At 40.5% G+C, this 19,831-nt stretch overlaps 1 protein-coding gene across 4 annotated transcripts in view; it reads left to right on the forward strand.

The window, feature by feature from the left end:
- LOC133847043 (serine-rich adhesin for platelets) overlaps window positions 1-19,483 on the forward strand; it is a 44,105-nt gene extending 24,622 nt beyond the window's left edge. For 3 of the 4 annotated variants that reach the window (XM_062281790.1, XM_062281789.1, XM_062281791.1), the window contains exons 6-16: window positions 9,691-10,314; window positions 10,376-10,686; window positions 10,761-10,847; window positions 11,930-12,347; window positions 12,795-12,894; window positions 12,961-13,059; window positions 13,125-13,454; window positions 13,528-14,469; window positions 14,915-15,764; window positions 15,829-17,371; window positions 17,436-19,483. In XM_062281790.1, coding sequence (XP_062137774.1) covers window positions 9,691-10,314; window positions 10,376-10,686; window positions 10,761-10,847; window positions 11,930-12,347; window positions 12,795-12,894; window positions 12,961-13,059; window positions 13,125-13,454; window positions 13,528-14,469; window positions 14,915-15,764; window positions 15,829-17,369 — 5,302 coding nt within the window. In that variant the 3' untranslated portion in view covers window positions 17,370-17,371; window positions 17,436-19,483. The remainder of the gene's footprint in view (window positions 1-9,690; window positions 10,315-10,375; window positions 10,687-10,760; window positions 10,848-11,929; window positions 12,348-12,794; window positions 12,895-12,960; window positions 13,060-13,124; window positions 13,455-13,527; window positions 14,470-14,914; window positions 15,765-15,828; window positions 17,372-17,435) is intronic. The other variant, XM_062281792.1, reaches the window with a different exon arrangement.
- Window positions 19,484-19,831: the final 348 nt, after the last annotated feature.

Genomic DNA, 19,831 nt, shown 5'->3' on the forward strand with positions numbered 1-19,831 from the left:
AATAATCATCTTCAGTGAAATAGAAATGGTTTGTGATCACACAAGAAGAATTCTTTGAATCTCATAACTAAGATCTTAGCGAGTTAAAAATCCATTTTCTGCATTCGCTTGCACCGAGCATACCTCACTTTCTTGACTCAATTAAATAGTCACAGGGTATAGCAATATTGCAAATAGACGAATGCGAACACACGACCACCGACCCCTACGCATTTTGTAGGCACTGAATTGCTCATTTCCAGCATGAGGTTTTTTTTTTTGTATGTTTGTGTTTGTGTTTTTGCTTTTTTGCATTTGTCATACTCATTTGGCACATTTCTCACCAGAAACTTTTCACTGTCATTAATTTTTACATTCTCCTGCAAAAGCATACAACAAACACTTGAGTACATATGTTTTCCATTTTTATGTATTTATGTGCACACACAACACACACACATATGTACATTCTATGTAGGCGCAAGTTAATGATGATGAGTCCATAGTTGGACGGACACCGGCCTATAAAATTATAGAACATCAGCCGCAGCAACACAAGATAAATGTAGACACATCCAGTCGTAGTAGTAGTAGATGTCATTCTGGTGATTTCATCGTCATCATCAGCATCATAATATTTTATTTGTGCTCATTATCATGCTGAATGCAAAGTATTATTTGAACGTTTGCATTATACAGAATTTCAGATATTCACCTCTACAAACTTGAGATTCCTTTGTCAGGATACTCATCGAATACATTTATTCAATTTGTACAAATTGAACTTTTCCTCAATTTTACTACTTCAAATGTGACCAAAGAATACATTGAATATAGTTGTTTATTCACGAATTTAATGGCTCTTAATTATAGTTTTTATGTACCAAATGCTTGGCATGAAAAAGCCATCTTGCAGACAACATTGTTATCCAAAAACTAAATTAATGTTCAACTAGTATGTTGAACAATATTTTGTATTAACTTTTTGAACTATCAAGTGAAAGTATTATTCTGTGAACTTCTTGACGACAACTTAGTTTTGCGTTTGTTTGAACTCATTTCGATCATTCTTCCATCTGACCATCAAATTTGGCATCTCCTGTGGGAATTGGGAATTGTCTTGGCATCGTTTGTTTGGTTGGGATGATCATTTGTCTGTCTGTGTGTGTGTATGTGTGTGTGTTGACTTTACGACTGCGTCTCGATTTGGCAATGACGACGAATGCATTTATTCATATTTCTCGTGTTTTTAAAAACAAAAATAAACACATGCATAAAAATGCTTTTGGCCATTTGGGCGAACTTCCTCTTTTCTCTCTTTCTCTCTAGCTTTCGCTCTCATTCTGCTTACACACATTGTACATCGGGGCCAATAGACAATCCTCTCCAGAGAGAGCGAGACGATGACCCAGTCCAGTGGGTGATGGATGGAAGACGATACTTTTGGCATATGTGCAGAATTGCAATTGAACTGTTGCAAGTACACAAATGCATAAAAAACGTGTTGTTTAGCTATGCATTTAAAAAAATTATCTTTTCTTTGCAATTACAATTTAACTGACTTTGCATATGCAGACACACTTTGAATGAGAGCAATTAAGAAAGAATCCAACAGCAACCGTTTTTATTAAAAACTGTGCGGTATTATAAATTAAAAATACCAAGTTAATACATCGTAAAAATACTGAAAATTATATATTGATATATGAAATGTTGTCAAAAAAATGTAATATAGCTATTAATATACCAAAAAAATACTGAAATATGCCGAATTTTGTATATGGTATATTGATATAAAAAGTGCTGACAAAAATATTAATATTGTAGCTATTAATATACTAAAAAAATACTAAAATATACCGAATTTTGTTATGGTACACTGATATAACAAGTACTAACAACAAATATTAATATATCGAGAAATAATACTGAAATATACCATATTGTATATATTGGTATATTGATATACCAAGTATACGTTCTGTATAGGAAAACATAGCTCATATAACAAGGCTGTTAAATAAATGGCTATATCGTCACAAAGTTATCATACACTTCATCCCTATGGATTGTTATACCCGCTATTATAAAGTTTGACAAAATAAAGCAGACAGCTAAAGCGAACATTTTAAGAATATGCATTTTATCATGTGAAAGCAACTTTATGCAGATTTATATCACTTATGTACATTTTGGGGTAATCACCAAATAATAATAATACCCTTTCACGCTACGATTATCGTGTCTAGAGAAATGAAGAAATTATAGAGTCAAGAGCTCTTTTTGAACTTCATCTCGCTGACGTTTTGCTTGAATAGTTAACTGTTTGGCACGTGTTACGGATGCGTTGTGGTGTGTCAAACGTTATTCATTGTATTCATGTTGTACTTTTAGTTAATTATACATATTTTTGTTGTACTTTTTCATAAGCTATCGTTTCTAATTACGTGCCAGCTATGTGGTAGCAAAAAAAAAAAAAAAAAAGAAAAGAAAAGCAAAAAAAGAAAAAACTTTCGTGCTGTGGTGATAAGTGGCTAAGAAGGCAGTTGCCACCCACTCACTCACACATTGAAATACTCACGTAGTTGTGAGTGAATTTGAATTTTGTTGGCTTGTTGAAATTGACTTTCTTTATGCAGCGTATTTATTTATTAAATCATTTTTGCTTTGTTGTATTGTTTTAAATTGTTTTGTGACCCATTAATGATGGCAAAAGAAGCAGAATAATAACAACAAAAACAACAAGAGTATCGCGAAATGAATAAAATTCAAATCACATTTCGAATGTGTCTGTGTGTGTGTGTGTGTTATGACGCCCACATTTCGACATCATCAACAACAAGCAAGCAAACAATTGCGTATACGAAACGTTGTCGCTTTGTGTGCCCAGGCAAACCATATTTCATACATATGGATGTGTGTGCAATCAATTATAATATGTGCGTATGTATTGTTGTGTTGTGTTGTGTTTATACTAGCAACTTCCAACATAAACCTCAGCATCAACGTCAACGTCACTGACTAATTTAGCAACAACAACAACAACAGCAAGAAGAACACTAAACCACAACAACAACAAAATGCAAAAAGCTAAAATCTCATGTGTGTTGTTGAGTGTAAATGGATAACAACAAAAGCAACAAACTGCACACGAATATTTGTTAATGCGCCATTGTTAAATGATTACGACAAAATTTAATTGAATTTTATACTACACACACACACACACACGCACACACTAGCGCACACATGTAAGTCAGAAGTAAAATGAGACAAGAAAAAAATCAACCGCAGTGAATGGCATTTCAATTGAATTCGCCCTGTGTGTTGCACTCTCAACTGAACTCGATAGGAGGGACAGGGAGAGGGAGAGGGACTGTTGCTGCTTCTACTGTCACTGCCACGCCCACCGCATATCATCGCCCTTCGGGCTGATTGAGATCGGCGAGCCAGAGATTGAGATAATGATGCATAAGATGTGTTTTAGGCTGAACTCGCATGCGCGACACTTGAGCCAATTAGCATTTACTTTCGTTTAATGCGATGCGTATGATAACTACAGAGAGATACTACAGTATCTGCTAAAAGTATCTCTCCATACAGTAGTGACAGTTATTTTTATTTGAACAGCGAAAAGTTCGATTTATCTTTGTTTATTGACTAAGCATGTATTGATTATACAAAAAAGCCATTTGCTAATATTCACATTATCGTTTAGCTTTATCACCCATCAACGATGGACGACCACACAGAGAGCTCTCTAATGGCGATTAAAAAATTTCATATGCAGCACTTAGGCAATTATTTATCAGTTATTGTCTAATTTATGAACAATTTTTGTGCAAAGTGAAGTGAATTGATGATATACAGCTATAATATAGTATATATTCATACTATAATATATAAAAAATTTAGTGTATTTTATAGTATAATAGTATATTTATATTTCTATGCATATCTAGAGATGTAGAATTCAAATTGTTGGTGAAGTAAATTGAATTGATGAACTATTATAATGTAGTATAAATATACTATAATAGGGTATATTTTAGTATATTTATATAGTATGTATTTCTATGTAGATCTATAGATATAAAAGTAGATATCAACTTGGTTATAGATACCCGAAAAGATGGCGTAATATTTGAGTCCTTTGCTGCTCGATTGACCTTTTCTCTGTGTGTGTGTGTGTGTGTGTGTGTGTGCCTTCGATTTTGACTCATTTGATTGATGGATGATGACAATGGTTGATGGCAGCCGTGCACAGTGGCACAAACACATCATATTCTGACGCACTAACGTGTCAATTTGGTTTTGTGTAAATGATGCATTTGCAACCACTGTGCGAATTCAAATTTTTCGTTGGACTTTGACTGACAATTATACCCCCCAAAAAAGGAAAAAGGCAAAACAGGGTGAGGAAGTGAGTGTTTGGTCAACTACGATGACTGATAGCGATATCGACTAGTGCTTGTCGTCTCCCTCACTCGCTCGTTCTCGCTCTTGCTCTTTCTGCCAATCGGGTAAACCTTGTGCTCCTGTTTACCCAATTGAATTTGTGAGTTTCATGTTGCCCGCCACCTCCTCCGCCTCCTGCTTCTCCTCCTCCCTCCAGCTGCTTGGATATACTATAGCATATAGCATACATATGGTATCGTCTCTCTCACATGTGGATGTCGATGTCGATGTCGATATGGATGAATGTGGGCTGTGGTATCCTAATTCTAGCCCATCGTCGTCTCTTATTGCATACAATGAAATATTTTTTGCGCTATGTGCGCGTGGCACAATTGGTTATAAAAAAATGAAAATGAAAATGGAAAAAAAACTGTAGAATAAAGAAGCAGAAGAGAAGCGCGTTGCGTCGCGTCAGTCGATGTTCGGTGGCTGGGTGGGTCGTCGGTGGCTTGGTGGGTTTTGCTTTTGCTTTTGCTTGTTCAACGATTGCCCACTCAATAGCTGGGGGGCTCTTTTCAATTGGCGGCGGGGCCCTGCCTCGTTTCAGTCGCGAGCTTAATATGAATTTCATACATGCATACAAAGTGGATTTGCTGTTGTTGTTTGTTGTTGTTGTTGTTGCTGTTTTTTTTTTTTTCATATATTTCAGTTTAGTAGCATGGACTTTGGTTTGTACTTTAGTTTAGTTGCTGATGGCGAGTGGAGCGCGTAGATTTCATTTCGCAGCCAGATACGAGATTCGCATATTGTAATCTGTAATCGGTAATCGTTAATCGGTAATCGTCTAATCTTTTTGTGATCAATGTGAGTTCTCGCCTTCTGTGTGTGTGTTTTCTATATTGATTTTAGTTTTTTTCTACTTCAAATTATCATTGATTAAGCGAGATCACAAAATGTTAAAGTGTTTGAAGTCAATGAAAGATTAGCTCAGTTCTAAGATTTTTGAATGCAACACTAAAAACAACAACAAAACAATGCGCGATTGTTTCGGGTTTCGGGTTTCTTAGTTTATTATTTAGTTATCTCTCTCTCTCTCTCTCTTTTTCTTTTGTTTTTTGAATGCGATTTGCGTTTTGGTGGGTTCGCTTCCGTTGCGGCCAAACAATAAGCAGCTACGAAATCGATACCAAAACAGGCCAGCAAATAAATGCAATGCGAATTCCACACACAAATGAAGTTGCGAAGTCTGTCTGTGGACATAATGACAAACCGACAGTGCGAAGAAGGGCGGGAATTGAATATTCACATATATATAGTATATATATATGTATTTGTAGTGGTATACCCCTCCGTCCCCTCTTGGATGCAGCATATGAACTGTTGACAGCACAGGTTGGTTCATTGGTTGGGGCGTCTCTCTCTCACTTTCTGTAGCTTTTTGTGGCTTATCAAATGTGTCAACATTATTATTTATGGCTTGTTAGAGTTGCAAAGAGGCGAAAGAGTTGGCAAAACGAACGCAAATCAGACAATAAGCAACACCAATTACCAATACACCAAGACACAACAATGCAGCAGACAGACATACTACAATACAACTACAACAAGTAAGAAAGCTTAAGTCGAGTTTGTTAGACTTTGGGATACCCGCTGCCCATTCTTAAAGAAAGCAACACGGAGTGGTATTATTTTCAAAATATATCAAATATAACGTAATAATATTAAAAATAAACTAAAGGTTATATTTGGTATATTTATAGACCTATATTAAAAATATACCACATAGTACTCAAATATACCAGCTCTGTTGGAAACATGATATATTTTTATACTCAATGGTATTAATATATCGAATATTGAAGTCAGTGCAAAATATACCAGTTCTGCTGAAAATCTGGTATATTTTAGTAATCGATTTATATATTTAGCATGTAGTGCAAATACCAAATGTAGCCTTCGGTATATTTCAATCTCAGACCCTGAAAAATATTTCTTCCAAAATGCTTTTCATATATGTAGTTTCTAAGATTTACATAGATCTAGATACAAACAGACATCGTCTCGTCTGGTGGCGCTGATCAAGAATATATATTCTTTATAGTTTTGGAGATACCTCCACCTGCCTTCAGAAAGTTAAAATACCCTTTCTACCCTTTGGGTATCGGGTATAACTAGCAGACAATAAAGCGCGAAATTCCACACCTACACATACTGAGAGATGCAGATACAAAAGTATGTGACTGTGTGTATTGTATAGATACAGTTCATTTATTTGGCTCTGACTTTATTGATAAGCTACACACACACACATACACTTGCATGCCGAACAACAACAACAACAACAACAATAACAAATCAGCACAATAGAGTAGCGTCGATTCGATTCGCGTCGTGTGTAGATGGATCACTTGTGTCAATGGGGTTGTTTTTTTCGTCTTTTTGGCCCCTATTTCTTTTTTTGTATTTTTGTATTTTGTTGTGTACAAAGCTTATGCAAAGATAACGAGTAACAGTACTTGGGGATATATATTTATGCATTTGCAGCTGTATCTCTGTATCTGTATCTCATATTTCGCCCCCCACCATTTGCATATTTACTTGCCACTCTCAGTTGATTATTAATTCATTCCAGATCACTTGTGCTCACTTTCACTATACAAATGATATACATACGTAGAAAAGTACTTCCAATGCACTTTTCACCTGACCTTCATGGTCATTTCAATTTTCGCTTAACCTTTCTATGCGTTTTTTTAACAAATATCCTTCTTCATGGTCAATGTCAATTACTTGGCACATTACATGCATTACTTTAGATAATTGCTTGGTCAACATGTCGAATACGCAACAAGTTTTGTGCCACAGCCACAGCAACATCTACAGCAAACTCTGTCCGGAAAGTTTGATTTATTAAAAGCATTCGGGCAACAACGCCACGCAGCTTCCACCTGCTGCCACTCACAATAATGGTTGTTCACGGTTGAGCGTCAGCGTTTTATTTGCTGACCTTTAACATCGCGCAGCCAATTAAAATGGCTGCCCCGTTGCATCCTTCTTCCTGTTGTTGTTTGCCTGCCACACTATATATACTAGATATCTTTCCAATCGCCTGTCAGTTGTAAGCGCACTATAAATTTGCAATGCAATTTGCTTCTAAATAATTAATGATTATATCATTGCATTTACTCTTCAATGAGAAAGATAAGTTTTTTCATTCAAATTATGAATCATATTTCCATGCTATAACTGATAATAAATCTTAACTCTGTTTTTTAATTGCTGGCGTGTTAAAGTAAACGAAGCAAATGCAAATTTGCAATCATCTCTCTCAGCGTTAATCTCATTTCTTGCGAACTATCGCTGGCATCTTCTTAGATAAGCATTTGATATTAAATGTCAGTCACACTTTGTGTGTGTGTGTGTGTGTTTAGAGTATTGTGTAGTCGGTGGTAGCACATTCTAACTTTTGCTGGCCTTTGCACTTAGTGTGCATCTGCGCAAAGTGAAATAGGAAGCTGAGGTAAACTAATTATTGCTCACAGATTCCTTGAATGCTGTCAGGACACAACTTGATGCTTTGACTTAATGCTGCAACCAATCTAATTTGCGACTCCGATCAAGTGCTGAGTGCACTTTGGTCTTTGTGGTTGTCAGCACACACACACACACACACACTTATCCAAATGGAGCATGTCATGGTCATGTTTAGGAGGAGGGGGAGTGGGAGTGGGAGGGAACCACAGTTCACATCGCGATTGCCATTTGGCTGCCAACTGTTGACCTGTTTTGTTTTCTGCCTCCTTTCCCCTCTCCAAAAAAAAAATGATATGATGTTATTTATAGACGAGGCCAATGAAGGCACCTGCGTCTCCCGTGGCACGAGGCGACGACATAAAGATCTCGCATTCGCATTCACATTCGATCTATTGCTGCATTCGTGATGTGGCAACACATCGAAATTCTTAAGCAAATACATTCATAAATAAACAAACAACACACCAACGAACACACACACACGCAGACAATTCTCAAATGCAAATACACATAACATATATACTATATACTCATATACTCATTGTAAGCAAATGGGTTTTCGACCCTCGGAAGGGACGCAAGGGAAGGGGCAAGGCAAGGCGGCTTCGCACTTTGTTGTTTGGCCAAAATTGCGCAGCTTACGCGTATTTGGCAACACAACTGAGCAACTCATCAGCAACTCGGCAACTCAGCAACTGGGCAACTGTCATCGTGACCAGCGTAATCAATCAGCTGACTGCGTCAAATCCGATTCATTCACGTCCACGTCCAAAACATTGATGTCGTCGTCTCTATCATCGTCATCGCTTGTGGCACGCGCCAAAGTAGCTTAGTTCCAGCGACCTTATTCCCTATGGCGATCAGGTGCCAACGCTTTCATATAAAAATGTGCTGAAGTGATTCGTCGATAGCTCTGTGCTTCACCCACACAACAAGTTGAGCATTGAAATTGAATTTATGCAGCTTTTGGTTGACAATATGGTATATTTCTATAGTATATGTTGTTATACCAAATATAGGTTTTGGTATTTTTTGGTACTTCTATGATATATCTGAAATGTAAAAGTATATCGTTATACCAAATATAGATATTAGTATATTTTAGTATTTTTTGGAATACCAATTTAGTATATTTTAACAAAAATACCGCTGTAGCATTGTTTTGCTTTTATTAGAAGTGATTCGTAAATAGCTCTTTGCTTCACCTTCACAAAAAAGTTGAGCAAAATAGCTACATATATTCGAAAAGTTTCTGTGGTATATATTGTTATACCAAATAAATCTGATGATAAATTATATTTAAAATTATTGGAAATACGCATTCAAATTATAGAAGATTATCGTATGGGGCGTTTGAATTTTTTGTCCTTTATTTGTTTAATACATATGAAGTGCAAATATTGTAAATTACACTTAAAAGTGTTTTATGAGAGTAAAGTTCTTTTTGTTTAAATTTTCATAAATTTATGTACACTTCCTTTAAACACGAAGTGTTCTTTCTAATTTAGCTCGAGAAAAAAAATAAAGCCATAAAGCAAAAAATATGAAATGAATAAACTAATCTCAAATTTATTTTACCCTTTTGTAAAACTATAAATATATGAAAGCACGAAAACTTAAATGGTTGTTGGCTCTATTTAAAGCAAGGTTTCTAAGTTTCGAATTCACCCACCCATATTATATAAAGAACTTTTGGCCTTGCTCCACATATCCTTTGTCCTTATTTCGTTTATCGTGTTGTTCTAATGTTGTATGTTATTTTGTTGTTGTTCGTTGCAGTGCCAATCAGCCGCCAAATCTAACAGTATTAGCAAGCGCAACCGCGACCACGCCTACCACACGCCAGCCCAAATCGGCAGCGGCCCTCAGCCAAGCACTGTATGCAGTGAATGCAAGCGGCGGTTGCGGTGTCGGCGGCGGTGGCGACAATAGCGACCTGATGATACGACTACGCGAGTCGATCAAACAGAAGGAGGAGTTTCTTAAATCGCCGCTGCCCTCCGGTGTGTTGTCCGCCTCTGGATCTGTGTCCTCCAACGGCAACGCATCGCAGTCATCGCCGCAACAGCATCAGCAACATCAACACCAGCAGCAGCAGCTGACGCAACATTTTTTCCCCCCGCACACACCACCGGGAACAGGTGGCGGAGGACAACGCGTGCGCCATCAAGTGTTGCTTAAGCAGCAGCAGCAACACCAACAGCAGCAACAAGTTGTCCTCGGCTGCGATATGTATAACAGTTATGCGGGCAGCAAGCTGGTGGCACGCCCCTTGGGCGCTGTGCCATCCCAGCAGCGTCAGGTGGCAGTCAACGTGGCCAGCAACAACAATGCGGCGGCCAAATACGCCAAGGAGCTGGACTATTTCGAGACACTGCAGGAGACGGGCGTAACCAATAAAGTGTAAGTGCAGCACGATTTGCAATTGAGATCTCAATTAATGCAATTCTCTCTCGCTTTTCAGATTCGAGAGCAAACTGGTCTCGCACATGTCCAAGGGCTTTGATCCGTTCAAGCCGCTGTCAATCAACACAAATGCCGTCGCCTCCGAATCGACGAGCAGCAGCAGCAGCATTGGCGCAGCGGGCAAAAAGCAAAGTGTCCTCTACGAGTCACTGCAACAGCATCCGCTGCATCAAATGCAGGCCAAATATCAACAGCAGAGCTCCAGCAGCCACAGCCACAGCAGCAGCACTGTCGATGGACAGACCAGCAGTCGCATGGAGCTGCACAAAGCAACACTTGCGAATGCCACCATCGACACAACACCGAGCAGTAAGTGTGACATATTGGACCAAACTCCTTCCCATTTTTGACATTGCTAACTTCCTTTTTCTTTTGGCTTGCAGAGTACAGCGAAGTGGTGGAGCATTCACAAAGCATCAGCAGTTCCTCGCACACTGTGGCCACATTAGCGGACATTGCCGAGAGCAGTGGTGAGTGTTTTCCATCTGCAGGAGAATATTAATAACTTTCTGTTCAGAGGTTTTCTGAAAGTAGTACTTGTCGTCACAATAGTCAAAAATATCATTTCATACAATTTGAAAGTCATTATATTAGGTATACAACCAAAAATTCGCTTAACGGCAGCAATTTCACTTAACAGCCACACTTCATTTAATCTGAATACGCTTCAAATATAAATAGTACTTGACGTTGCTTGGATACGCTTCATTTCATTTAATTTGAAAGACTATTCTGTGAGGTATACAACCAAAAACTCACTTAGCGGCAAAAATTTCTTTTAACAGCCACACTTCATTTAATCTGAATACGCTTCATAATATTGCAATTAATTAGAATTTCTAATTTAGAAATCAATCAATATTATTGTAAAGCCTTTAAATTTACAACCATTTCGATTAGCAACATCTAATGCACTTAACAGCCACACTGTATTTCATATAACGTACACTTTACGGCATATATATCTCATTTAATGGTCTTACATTGAAGAATGCGGTCTTTGCTTTTGTTCGAATTTTACTTAACAGCTGTTAGGTTTTGTCTCTGAATTATAGTTAAATGAGATTTACATTTATTAGAAAATTTGCATTATTTGTGGTTTAAAAGTTTGAACGAAAATATTAATCGTAGACAAGTCTTCAATTCTTATTAGCTTTAACTGCATATTTAATTTTTAGAAGTCTCTTCATTTTCCCTCTGCTGCAATCTGAATTTAAATGAAATTGTTTATTGAAGTTCGCATTACCCATCGAGTGCTCTATTGTATTTATTTATTTTAATTCTAAAATCGAAATGAGCTCAAGTAACAATTGCAAAAGTTATCGATTGTTCGCCGTTGAATGCTTTACTTTACTTTTTCGAACTTTACCAGCAGGTGAAGTGTTTTACTTTATTATCAATTTTGCATTTTAGTGGCAACTCGAAATTGTTAGTTTCCATTTACAACTTGCATTTATTATTTTTGATAAATTGTAAATGCCGTGCATAGCATATTAGTAATAAGAATAATAATAACAAATGGCTAATAAATCTAAACAATATTTTGTTGCAGCCGCTGCCATTGTGGACACAACAATCGGAGCTGGCACCGTTGTGCGACGTTACAAACCACTGGCGTCCAGTTCTTTTGACGAGGGCAAACCAATGCGACGCATCTCGTATCTACGTGCCACCAACAACGAGACCGAATATCATGCGGAGACTTCAGCATCAGCAGCTGGGGACAGCGTAGCGCCAGCGAGTGCAGCCGTTGCTGCTGTTGCAGCGGCAGCTGCTGCAGCCGCCGCTGTTGTTGAGCCGCACAAGACGAAAGCGCTGGTCGAGGAGCATCCGGATCCCACGTACGATGTCATTGGCGGCACTGGCGGTGGCCATGAGTTCATTGAAACGCCCAATGGATTGGAGGATGTGCGTCTGTCCACGCATCATAGCAGTCGACGTGCCTCCATGAACAGCGACATGCGTAGCAGGTGAGTGGCGAGCTCTAAGCGTTGGGATGCAACACACGTATAGAAGGAGGCATCGCCAACCCTATTAAGTTATACATTCTTGATCAGTATTAACAGCCGATGCGATATATCCATGTCCATCTAACTTCATTGATTGAAAACATTTTAGAAGTTATTAGATTGTGACCAGAAAAATTAACTCAGTTCACACAAGTGACTATAAGATATGTACAATTCATTTAAGTGAATATTCACTGTAGTGAAAATCTCTCAAGTTCACTATTAAGGTCACTTTAATTAGCAAAAAGATAGTCTCTATTAAACTAACTTCTAAAACGTTGCAAGTCAAATTCGATTTTGAGTCTTGTATTTCGTTTGGTTCGTTTAACCACGCAATTTAAGCACAGCAATTTAATGTTGTTTGCAAGTTTTTAATGATATTAACTCTTGCATTTACTTTGTGCGCAGCATTCACATTGATGCCGAGCTGAATGGCAAATATGTGCCCAACGAACTGGAGGCCTTCGAGACGGAAATTGAAATCAAGTCGTCTTGCATCAATGGCAAGGTAGGTAGCAATATATCTCCTACTACATATGTGGTGTACTTTATTTGGTGTGTATTTTCGTTGCAGCGCATGTCGGAGTATCGTTCGTGGCGCCAGGTGAAACTGGTGATCGAAGGAGATTTGCTGCGCATTTACTCTGGACGCCATGCCAAGTCGGAGCACAATGTAAGTACCCCAACTTATCGCACCGCACATAAAACAGATTCTCACTCTCTTCCTTTCGTTAACAGGTGATAGAACTTGATATTAGAAATTTTAAATTCTATGACGAGTCATTGGACAAGAAGAAATACTTGATACGCATGCAATCGAAGCCGAGTGCCAGCGGCGCCCATTTGGCTACATTGGGCAACGAACTGAACTTGGACGATGCCCACGACAAGCTGACATCGTCGGGCAGCAGCAGCGCCGCCGAGCCGCAAACGCCGGCGGCAACAACAGCGACGGCACCATCTTGTGGTCCCTACACCGAAATACTGTTCAAGACCAAGAGCAGCAACGAGATGAAGCGTCTCTTTGGCCTGTTGCAGTGGAAGGACAGCCTCAACTACGATGATAACGTAAGCTTGAAATTTCATGCTTGTTTAATACAATTTACTACAACTTTGCCCCCATTTCAAAACTTCAAAACAGGAGCAACAGCTGGCGGGTAAACAGTTGGCGGAGCCACAGAAAACAGCTGCCACTTCCAGCTATTTGGATGATGTCGCTGGCGCTGCAGATAGCTCACCATTGAGCTCGCACTCAGGTGGCGGCTTGGTGGAGGGACCCGTGGCTGCCTCGATCGCAGCGGCTGCCGCAACGGGCGATTCCATATCGCCGGTGATGAAGTTGCGCAAACCCTCATCGCACAAGAATGTGCCGGATAAGGATTTGGGTTCGCCCAAATCAAAGAACTGGAAGGATTTACTCTTTCGACGCGGCGGCAGCGGTGGCGGTGGCGTCTCTCACGGCGATTTGTCATCCTCTGCCTCGGGTTGTGCCAACAAAACGGGCGGCTCCATTGGTTTGCCGTTGCGTGCCTGTCCCATGTCCAAAACGAATGCGTATGTGCCGCATTTGGTGGAGGTGTGCACCAATATTGTGGAGACCAAGGGCCTGAGTGTGGTGGGCATTTATCGCATTCCCGGCAACAAGGCGGCCATCTCGGAGCTGTCCGAGCTGGTCAACATGAAGGACTTTCAATTTGATAGCTGCGCCACCGACGATCGCTGGGAGGATGTGAATGTGGTCAGCAGTCTGCTGAAGTTGTTCATTCGCAGCCTGCCGGATGCACTGATGCCGGCCAGTTTCTACATCAATTTCATTGAGGCGGACAAGAAGACGGGCCTGGAGCGCATTGTGCTGCTTAAGGAGATTGTGGAATCGCTGCCGCGACATCCATACGAGACAATGAAACATCTAATCAAGCATCTGTGTCGCGTCAGCGACAACTGCGAGGTGAATCGCATGGAGCCAAAGAATCTGGCCATCATATTTGGCCCATCCATAATACGCACACCGAACGATACGCTGGAGACGGCGGTCAAGGACATGAAGCATCAGTGCCGCATTGTCGAGCTGCTCGTCACGCAGGTGAGTGTATGGAGAGAAGACCGTTTTATACCCGCTACTTATAGAGTGGAAGGGAAATGTAGGTAACAGGCAGAAGGAGGCATCCCTGACCCTATAAAGTATAAATATTCTTAATCAGCGCCAACAGCTGAGGCGATATAACCATGTCCGTTCGTCCGTCCGTCCGTGTGGTATATTTTAGTAATCTGTTGCATATTTTAGTAAGTTTGTGGTCTATTAATTTGGTATAGTTGAATAAAATTATCGCATAGTTTTGCTCTTACTCAAAATATAACTTTTAGTATATTTTAGTGGCATTTTATTTCGGTTAATTTTAAAAATAATAACGCACTCTTTTGCTTTCATTATAAATTGTTATCGGGTATCTCACAGTCGAGCACACTCGACTGTATCTGTTTTTTAGTTATTGCTTTTAAAAACACGCTAATTCCTATTTCCGTTTCAGTATGAATATTTCTTTGAGAACGGCATCTTGCCGGATGTGGCAGAGTTAAGCGGCGGTGCAGCGGCGCCGAGTCCGGCGCAACCGCAGCAGGCGCAGGAGGATCAAACGAGCATGTTGCTGCACAATCTATCGAAGATTGAGCGGATCACGGAGCGCGAGACGCGCACCTCACGATTCATTCCACAGCTGCGAAGGCGGACGCATGGCAAACGCAGTGCCGTCAACTCGGACACGTATTCCGGCGAGAGTCTACTGGTAAGCGGAAACTCCTCCTCTTCCAACTGCACCACCAACTCCACCACCACCACCACCAACAACACCACCACAACCACCACCACAACCTCAACCACCATACGCACCAATAATCAACGACGAATGCAGCGAAAGGCTGTGCAAAGCATTTGTGATTTTGGCCTAATCCTGCCTGCTGTTCACTTTCAGTCGCTGGACTACGCCAAGGTATCGGCGAGCAGCACCAGCAGCAGCTCGACGCTGCATAGCAGCAAAACGAATACCACATCCACCACCACCACAAGCAAGTTAATCAGTTCATCGTCATCGACATCGACGTCAACCACATCGCAATCGGCGTCGTCGACAGCAAAGAGTTCATCGTCCACAACGAGCACCAAGAAACGCAGCACTGGCGGCTTTCTCTCCGGTTCTCGCAGCTCCCAGACACGCAAGGCCAGTCTCGATGAGAAGGACTCGGGTAGCGTGGGCTCGACCAGCAGCACAACGGGCGGCAGCGGCGGCAAGCATGAGAAACAGCAACAACAGCAACGCAGCAGCGTTGACATCTCCATACTGCTGACCGACGATGACTCGAGCAGTCGCCTCAGCGATACAGGTAAGTTGTGTTTGCTAGCAAACAATCGAGGATGCAATCAGCTAATCGTTGATTAATTTCCAAGGTTCCATGTCGCTGACCACGATTACGGATACACTCGACAGCAAGCTGCGTAATTTGCGCAGCGGTTCCGAGTCGAACGATGAGAACGGCTCACCTGAATTTCCCAAGAATCGTCGGCACACACTCGGCCAACCGCTGCACTTGCACTCTGAGAACATTCCTTATGCGGACGAATCGCCGGAGCGTTTGTTTCACACCTTTTGCGCTCTGGACGCGCCCCATTCGCTGCTGCTGAGCCGCTCGTGCACCGCCACCAACAGTTTGGGCAGCGACACCAAGGAGGAGAAACAGCAGCAGCAGCAACAACAGCTGCAGCAGCTGATGATGAAACCCGTTGTTGCTCCATTGCCCGCGAATTTGCTGAAAGCAGCGCATAAGCTGCAGCATTCGGCCACGGCGCCCATACATCAGGGCAGCTCAACGGCGCCAGCAAGTGGCGCTGCCACGCCCACCGCCGGCACCGGCTCCAGCAGCGCCTCGACGCCGTTGGCCAGCACCCCGAGCTCGCAGACAGCGTCGACGGTGCAACGCAATTCGTACAGCAGCAAGAATCTGCGCTTCAGCAGCTCGCTGGCCTACGAACGGGGCATTGGGTGTGGCGTTGGCGCCGGCGCCGGTTCCGATGATGATTCGGAGGGTTCGACAACCAGTGATCCGAAGGAGAAACTGCTGATGGCATCGCCATCGTTTTTTCTCGAGCGCTACAATAAAAAGCGACGCGACCATCGACTCTTTCGCAGTGCCAGCTTCAATTGTCGCAACTATTCGACGCGACACATGAGCAACAGCAACAGCAATAGCAACTCAACAACATCGTCAGCTGCTGCGGCCGCTGCTGCAGCCGCCTGCTGTTCCCCCACATCGTCGTCGACAGCGTCGTGGGCACATGCCGCTGCCGCACTAACCAAGGACGAAAAGACTGACATGAATCTGACGAAGAAGCGTCAGATTCAAAACAAGCAGAATCGTTCCATTAAACGGCGTCACACTGTCGGCGGACCACACGACTATGCGGCCAATAGTGGTGCTGCGGTTCCCAGCGCTAGTGGTGGTCACGATCTGGCCGCCATCAATTACAATCATCACAATCGGCATCATCAGCAGCAGCTGCTGAAATTGGGTGGCGCTGGGGGCGGAGGAGGAGGCGGCGGCGGCACAGAGGAGACAACCACGACGACAACCACAACGACAACAGTGTTGCGTAGATTAGGTGCGCCAGCGGCGAGTGTGAGTGGAGTCAGTGTCAGTGATGCGGCCAATGTGGCATTGCCCGTCGTCTCGTCGGGCACAAGTTCGAGCAGCAGCAATAGCAGCAGCAGCAGCAACAGCGGCAGCAATGCGACCAACAACAACAATAACAACAATTCGCCACTTAGTGATGGCAGCAATGCGAATAGCGCATCATCCAATGTTGGCGGTGGCAACAACGCTGGTGGCAGCAGCTCGAATAACAGCAGCAGCAGCAACACTGGCGTCTCAGCTGGCGATCAGGTGCTGGAGGTGGGCATACGTATTAAGAATATCAATCGAGGACGTTACTAAACGTGAGTGCAGCAGTCACAATTAATGTGTTTTGAAATGAAATTTCCAACTTCAATTCTCTTGCAGAGCAACACAACACAATAATGAATCAGAGCGAGAGAGGAGTATGGAAGCAAGAGCGAGAGAACGCGAGAGAATTGTACATACAGAAAATAAGAATATGTTCAAGAAAAAGTATTTATTTACAATGGCGAATCGAAACCTCACATATACACTCAACACACACACACACTCAACGTGGGAACAAGAAACACGAAGGAGAAGGAGAAAGCGTGGTAGTAATAGATAGAGGGAGGCAGATCAAGAGATACAGAGGGAGAGAGAGAGATAAAGCTATTTTGTAAAACCTATACACAGTACGGGAAATATGCTTAGCCCATATATATTTGTAAAATAATCATGTTTATACATAAAAAGCAAAGGTATATACACATACATATATGTATTATAGAGATATATACCAGATATAGGTAGAACTTGGCTCAAAAGTTGATATATAATTATTTAAAGAAAACCAATCTACAACATATACATATACAATAAACCATGCAATGTCGCCTGCCCAGAGAGAGCTTCAAAGGAGACACACACAGAGAGACAGACAGACGGACATAATTCGGACTGTATGTAGTTTTGTACCTGTACCTGTCGATGCGATGCTAATGCAATGCAATGCAATGGTGATGATGTTATAAGTTGGGTGGTAGCTAGTAGAGCGTGTAGCTGCCGCAGTTGCAGCAGTTTCGGTGCCTTTATTACTTTGCTTTAAAATGTTGTTTGGTGACATGATTTAGGGAACAATGCACAATAGGAGGATGGTTTGTGCAGACGACGACGAAGACCAGTCAATCCATTCTTGGTGGCTGGGCAGCTTAACATCATTGGCCTCATTGCAAAAACAGACAGAGCATAATGTGTGTACTACGTTAACACACAAAAGGAGTAAACTTACTATGTACATACATACAAACTACTTGGTGTATTTTGGTGCTCGCGCGGTGTCATTAGTCTAAGAAAATCGACCATGAAATTTGTATTTTGTGTTTTGTGTATTTTGAAATTGTCATAAGTTAACGATAAATGTGTTGAATCCTCTTGGAGTTACATAGCAGGCGACAGACAACAAACAAATTATGGTGTAAACACACGGTACGCAACAAATCTTATAACATTTCCCCCAGATGAGGTTTTTTCTTTTTTTTTTTGTATTGTATTGTATTGTATATTATGTTAATGTCAAGTCGACCGCATATGAGTATCCATTATAAATTATATACTACATACACATACATATATATATATATTTAAATATATACACTTACACACATATATATGTATGTTTCATATATCCGATCATTTACTTGAATACCGACCATAAGTCAAAAGGTTTTGGAAACAATGCAGAATGTATTGGATCGAATCGTGTTGAGTTATGTCAAATGTCAAGCTAATGATTGTGGAATTGTATATTTTTTGATATTATCTTAAGTTATATTCAACACGCAAATATTGATGAAAACGAAAATATAAAAAAAGAAAGAGAAAGTTACGCATACATAATTAAATATTAAGTGATTAGAACCTATAGTTGTATATGTAGTTTTATACAAACACCCGCATACGCACACACACACACACATGCATATTATATATGTATATAAATGCATGTTTATACACACACTGACACACACACAGACTTACATAAATATGCATATTGTATAGAACTTTTCTTTGTATATACCATTTATCTTGCTATCTTCTGATACTTTCGATTTGTTTAACTATTATTATTATTATAATTTTCTCCTCTATATATAATTATATAGACATGCTATATACATATATATATATATATATATATATTATTCTTTTGAAAACCCGCACTTTACTGATATACACGTATATTATGTTTTGTTATCGCAGAAACAGATAAAAACTTGTTGCAAAATGTTAGAAACCCAAGCGCGTAACGTTGCTATATATATTATATTATATATTATTACTATTTTTTGTTAGTTTTAGGTAGTTATTTTTTAAAATTGTATTTTTTTTTTAATAAATGTGAATTTATAAAAGCAACAATGACGACACAATAAAAGAAGATAATAAGAATACTTGTAAAGCGAACACATGTTTTTTCTTTTGATTCCTATTTATTTTTTTTTTTTTAACCCGCCATTTATTTATTCACATTATACATACATTTGCATAAGAAAATATGTAGTTCAAGTTGTAAACCCCATTAAAGAACATACTATATTGGGAATTAAATGAGCTTATCCAGGAAAGTGTGTATTGTCTTTGCTTTTCTCTTCAAATTCGATTTTATAGCCGGTTGCCGATTCTTATACTACTGAAATTTAAAACATCTGTCATCTGGTTAGTAAGTGAATCATAGGTATGATAATAGGACATTATTGCATTGAATAGTGTTTATTTCCTCAAACGTTCAACTCCCTAAC

This window comes from Drosophila sulfurigaster, chromosome X, assembly GCF_023558435.1.
Source record: "Drosophila sulfurigaster albostrigata strain 15112-1811.04 chromosome X, ASM2355843v2, whole genome shotgun sequence".
NCBI classification, from domain to species: domain Eukaryota; kingdom Metazoa; phylum Arthropoda; class Insecta; order Diptera; family Drosophilidae; genus Drosophila; species Drosophila sulfurigaster.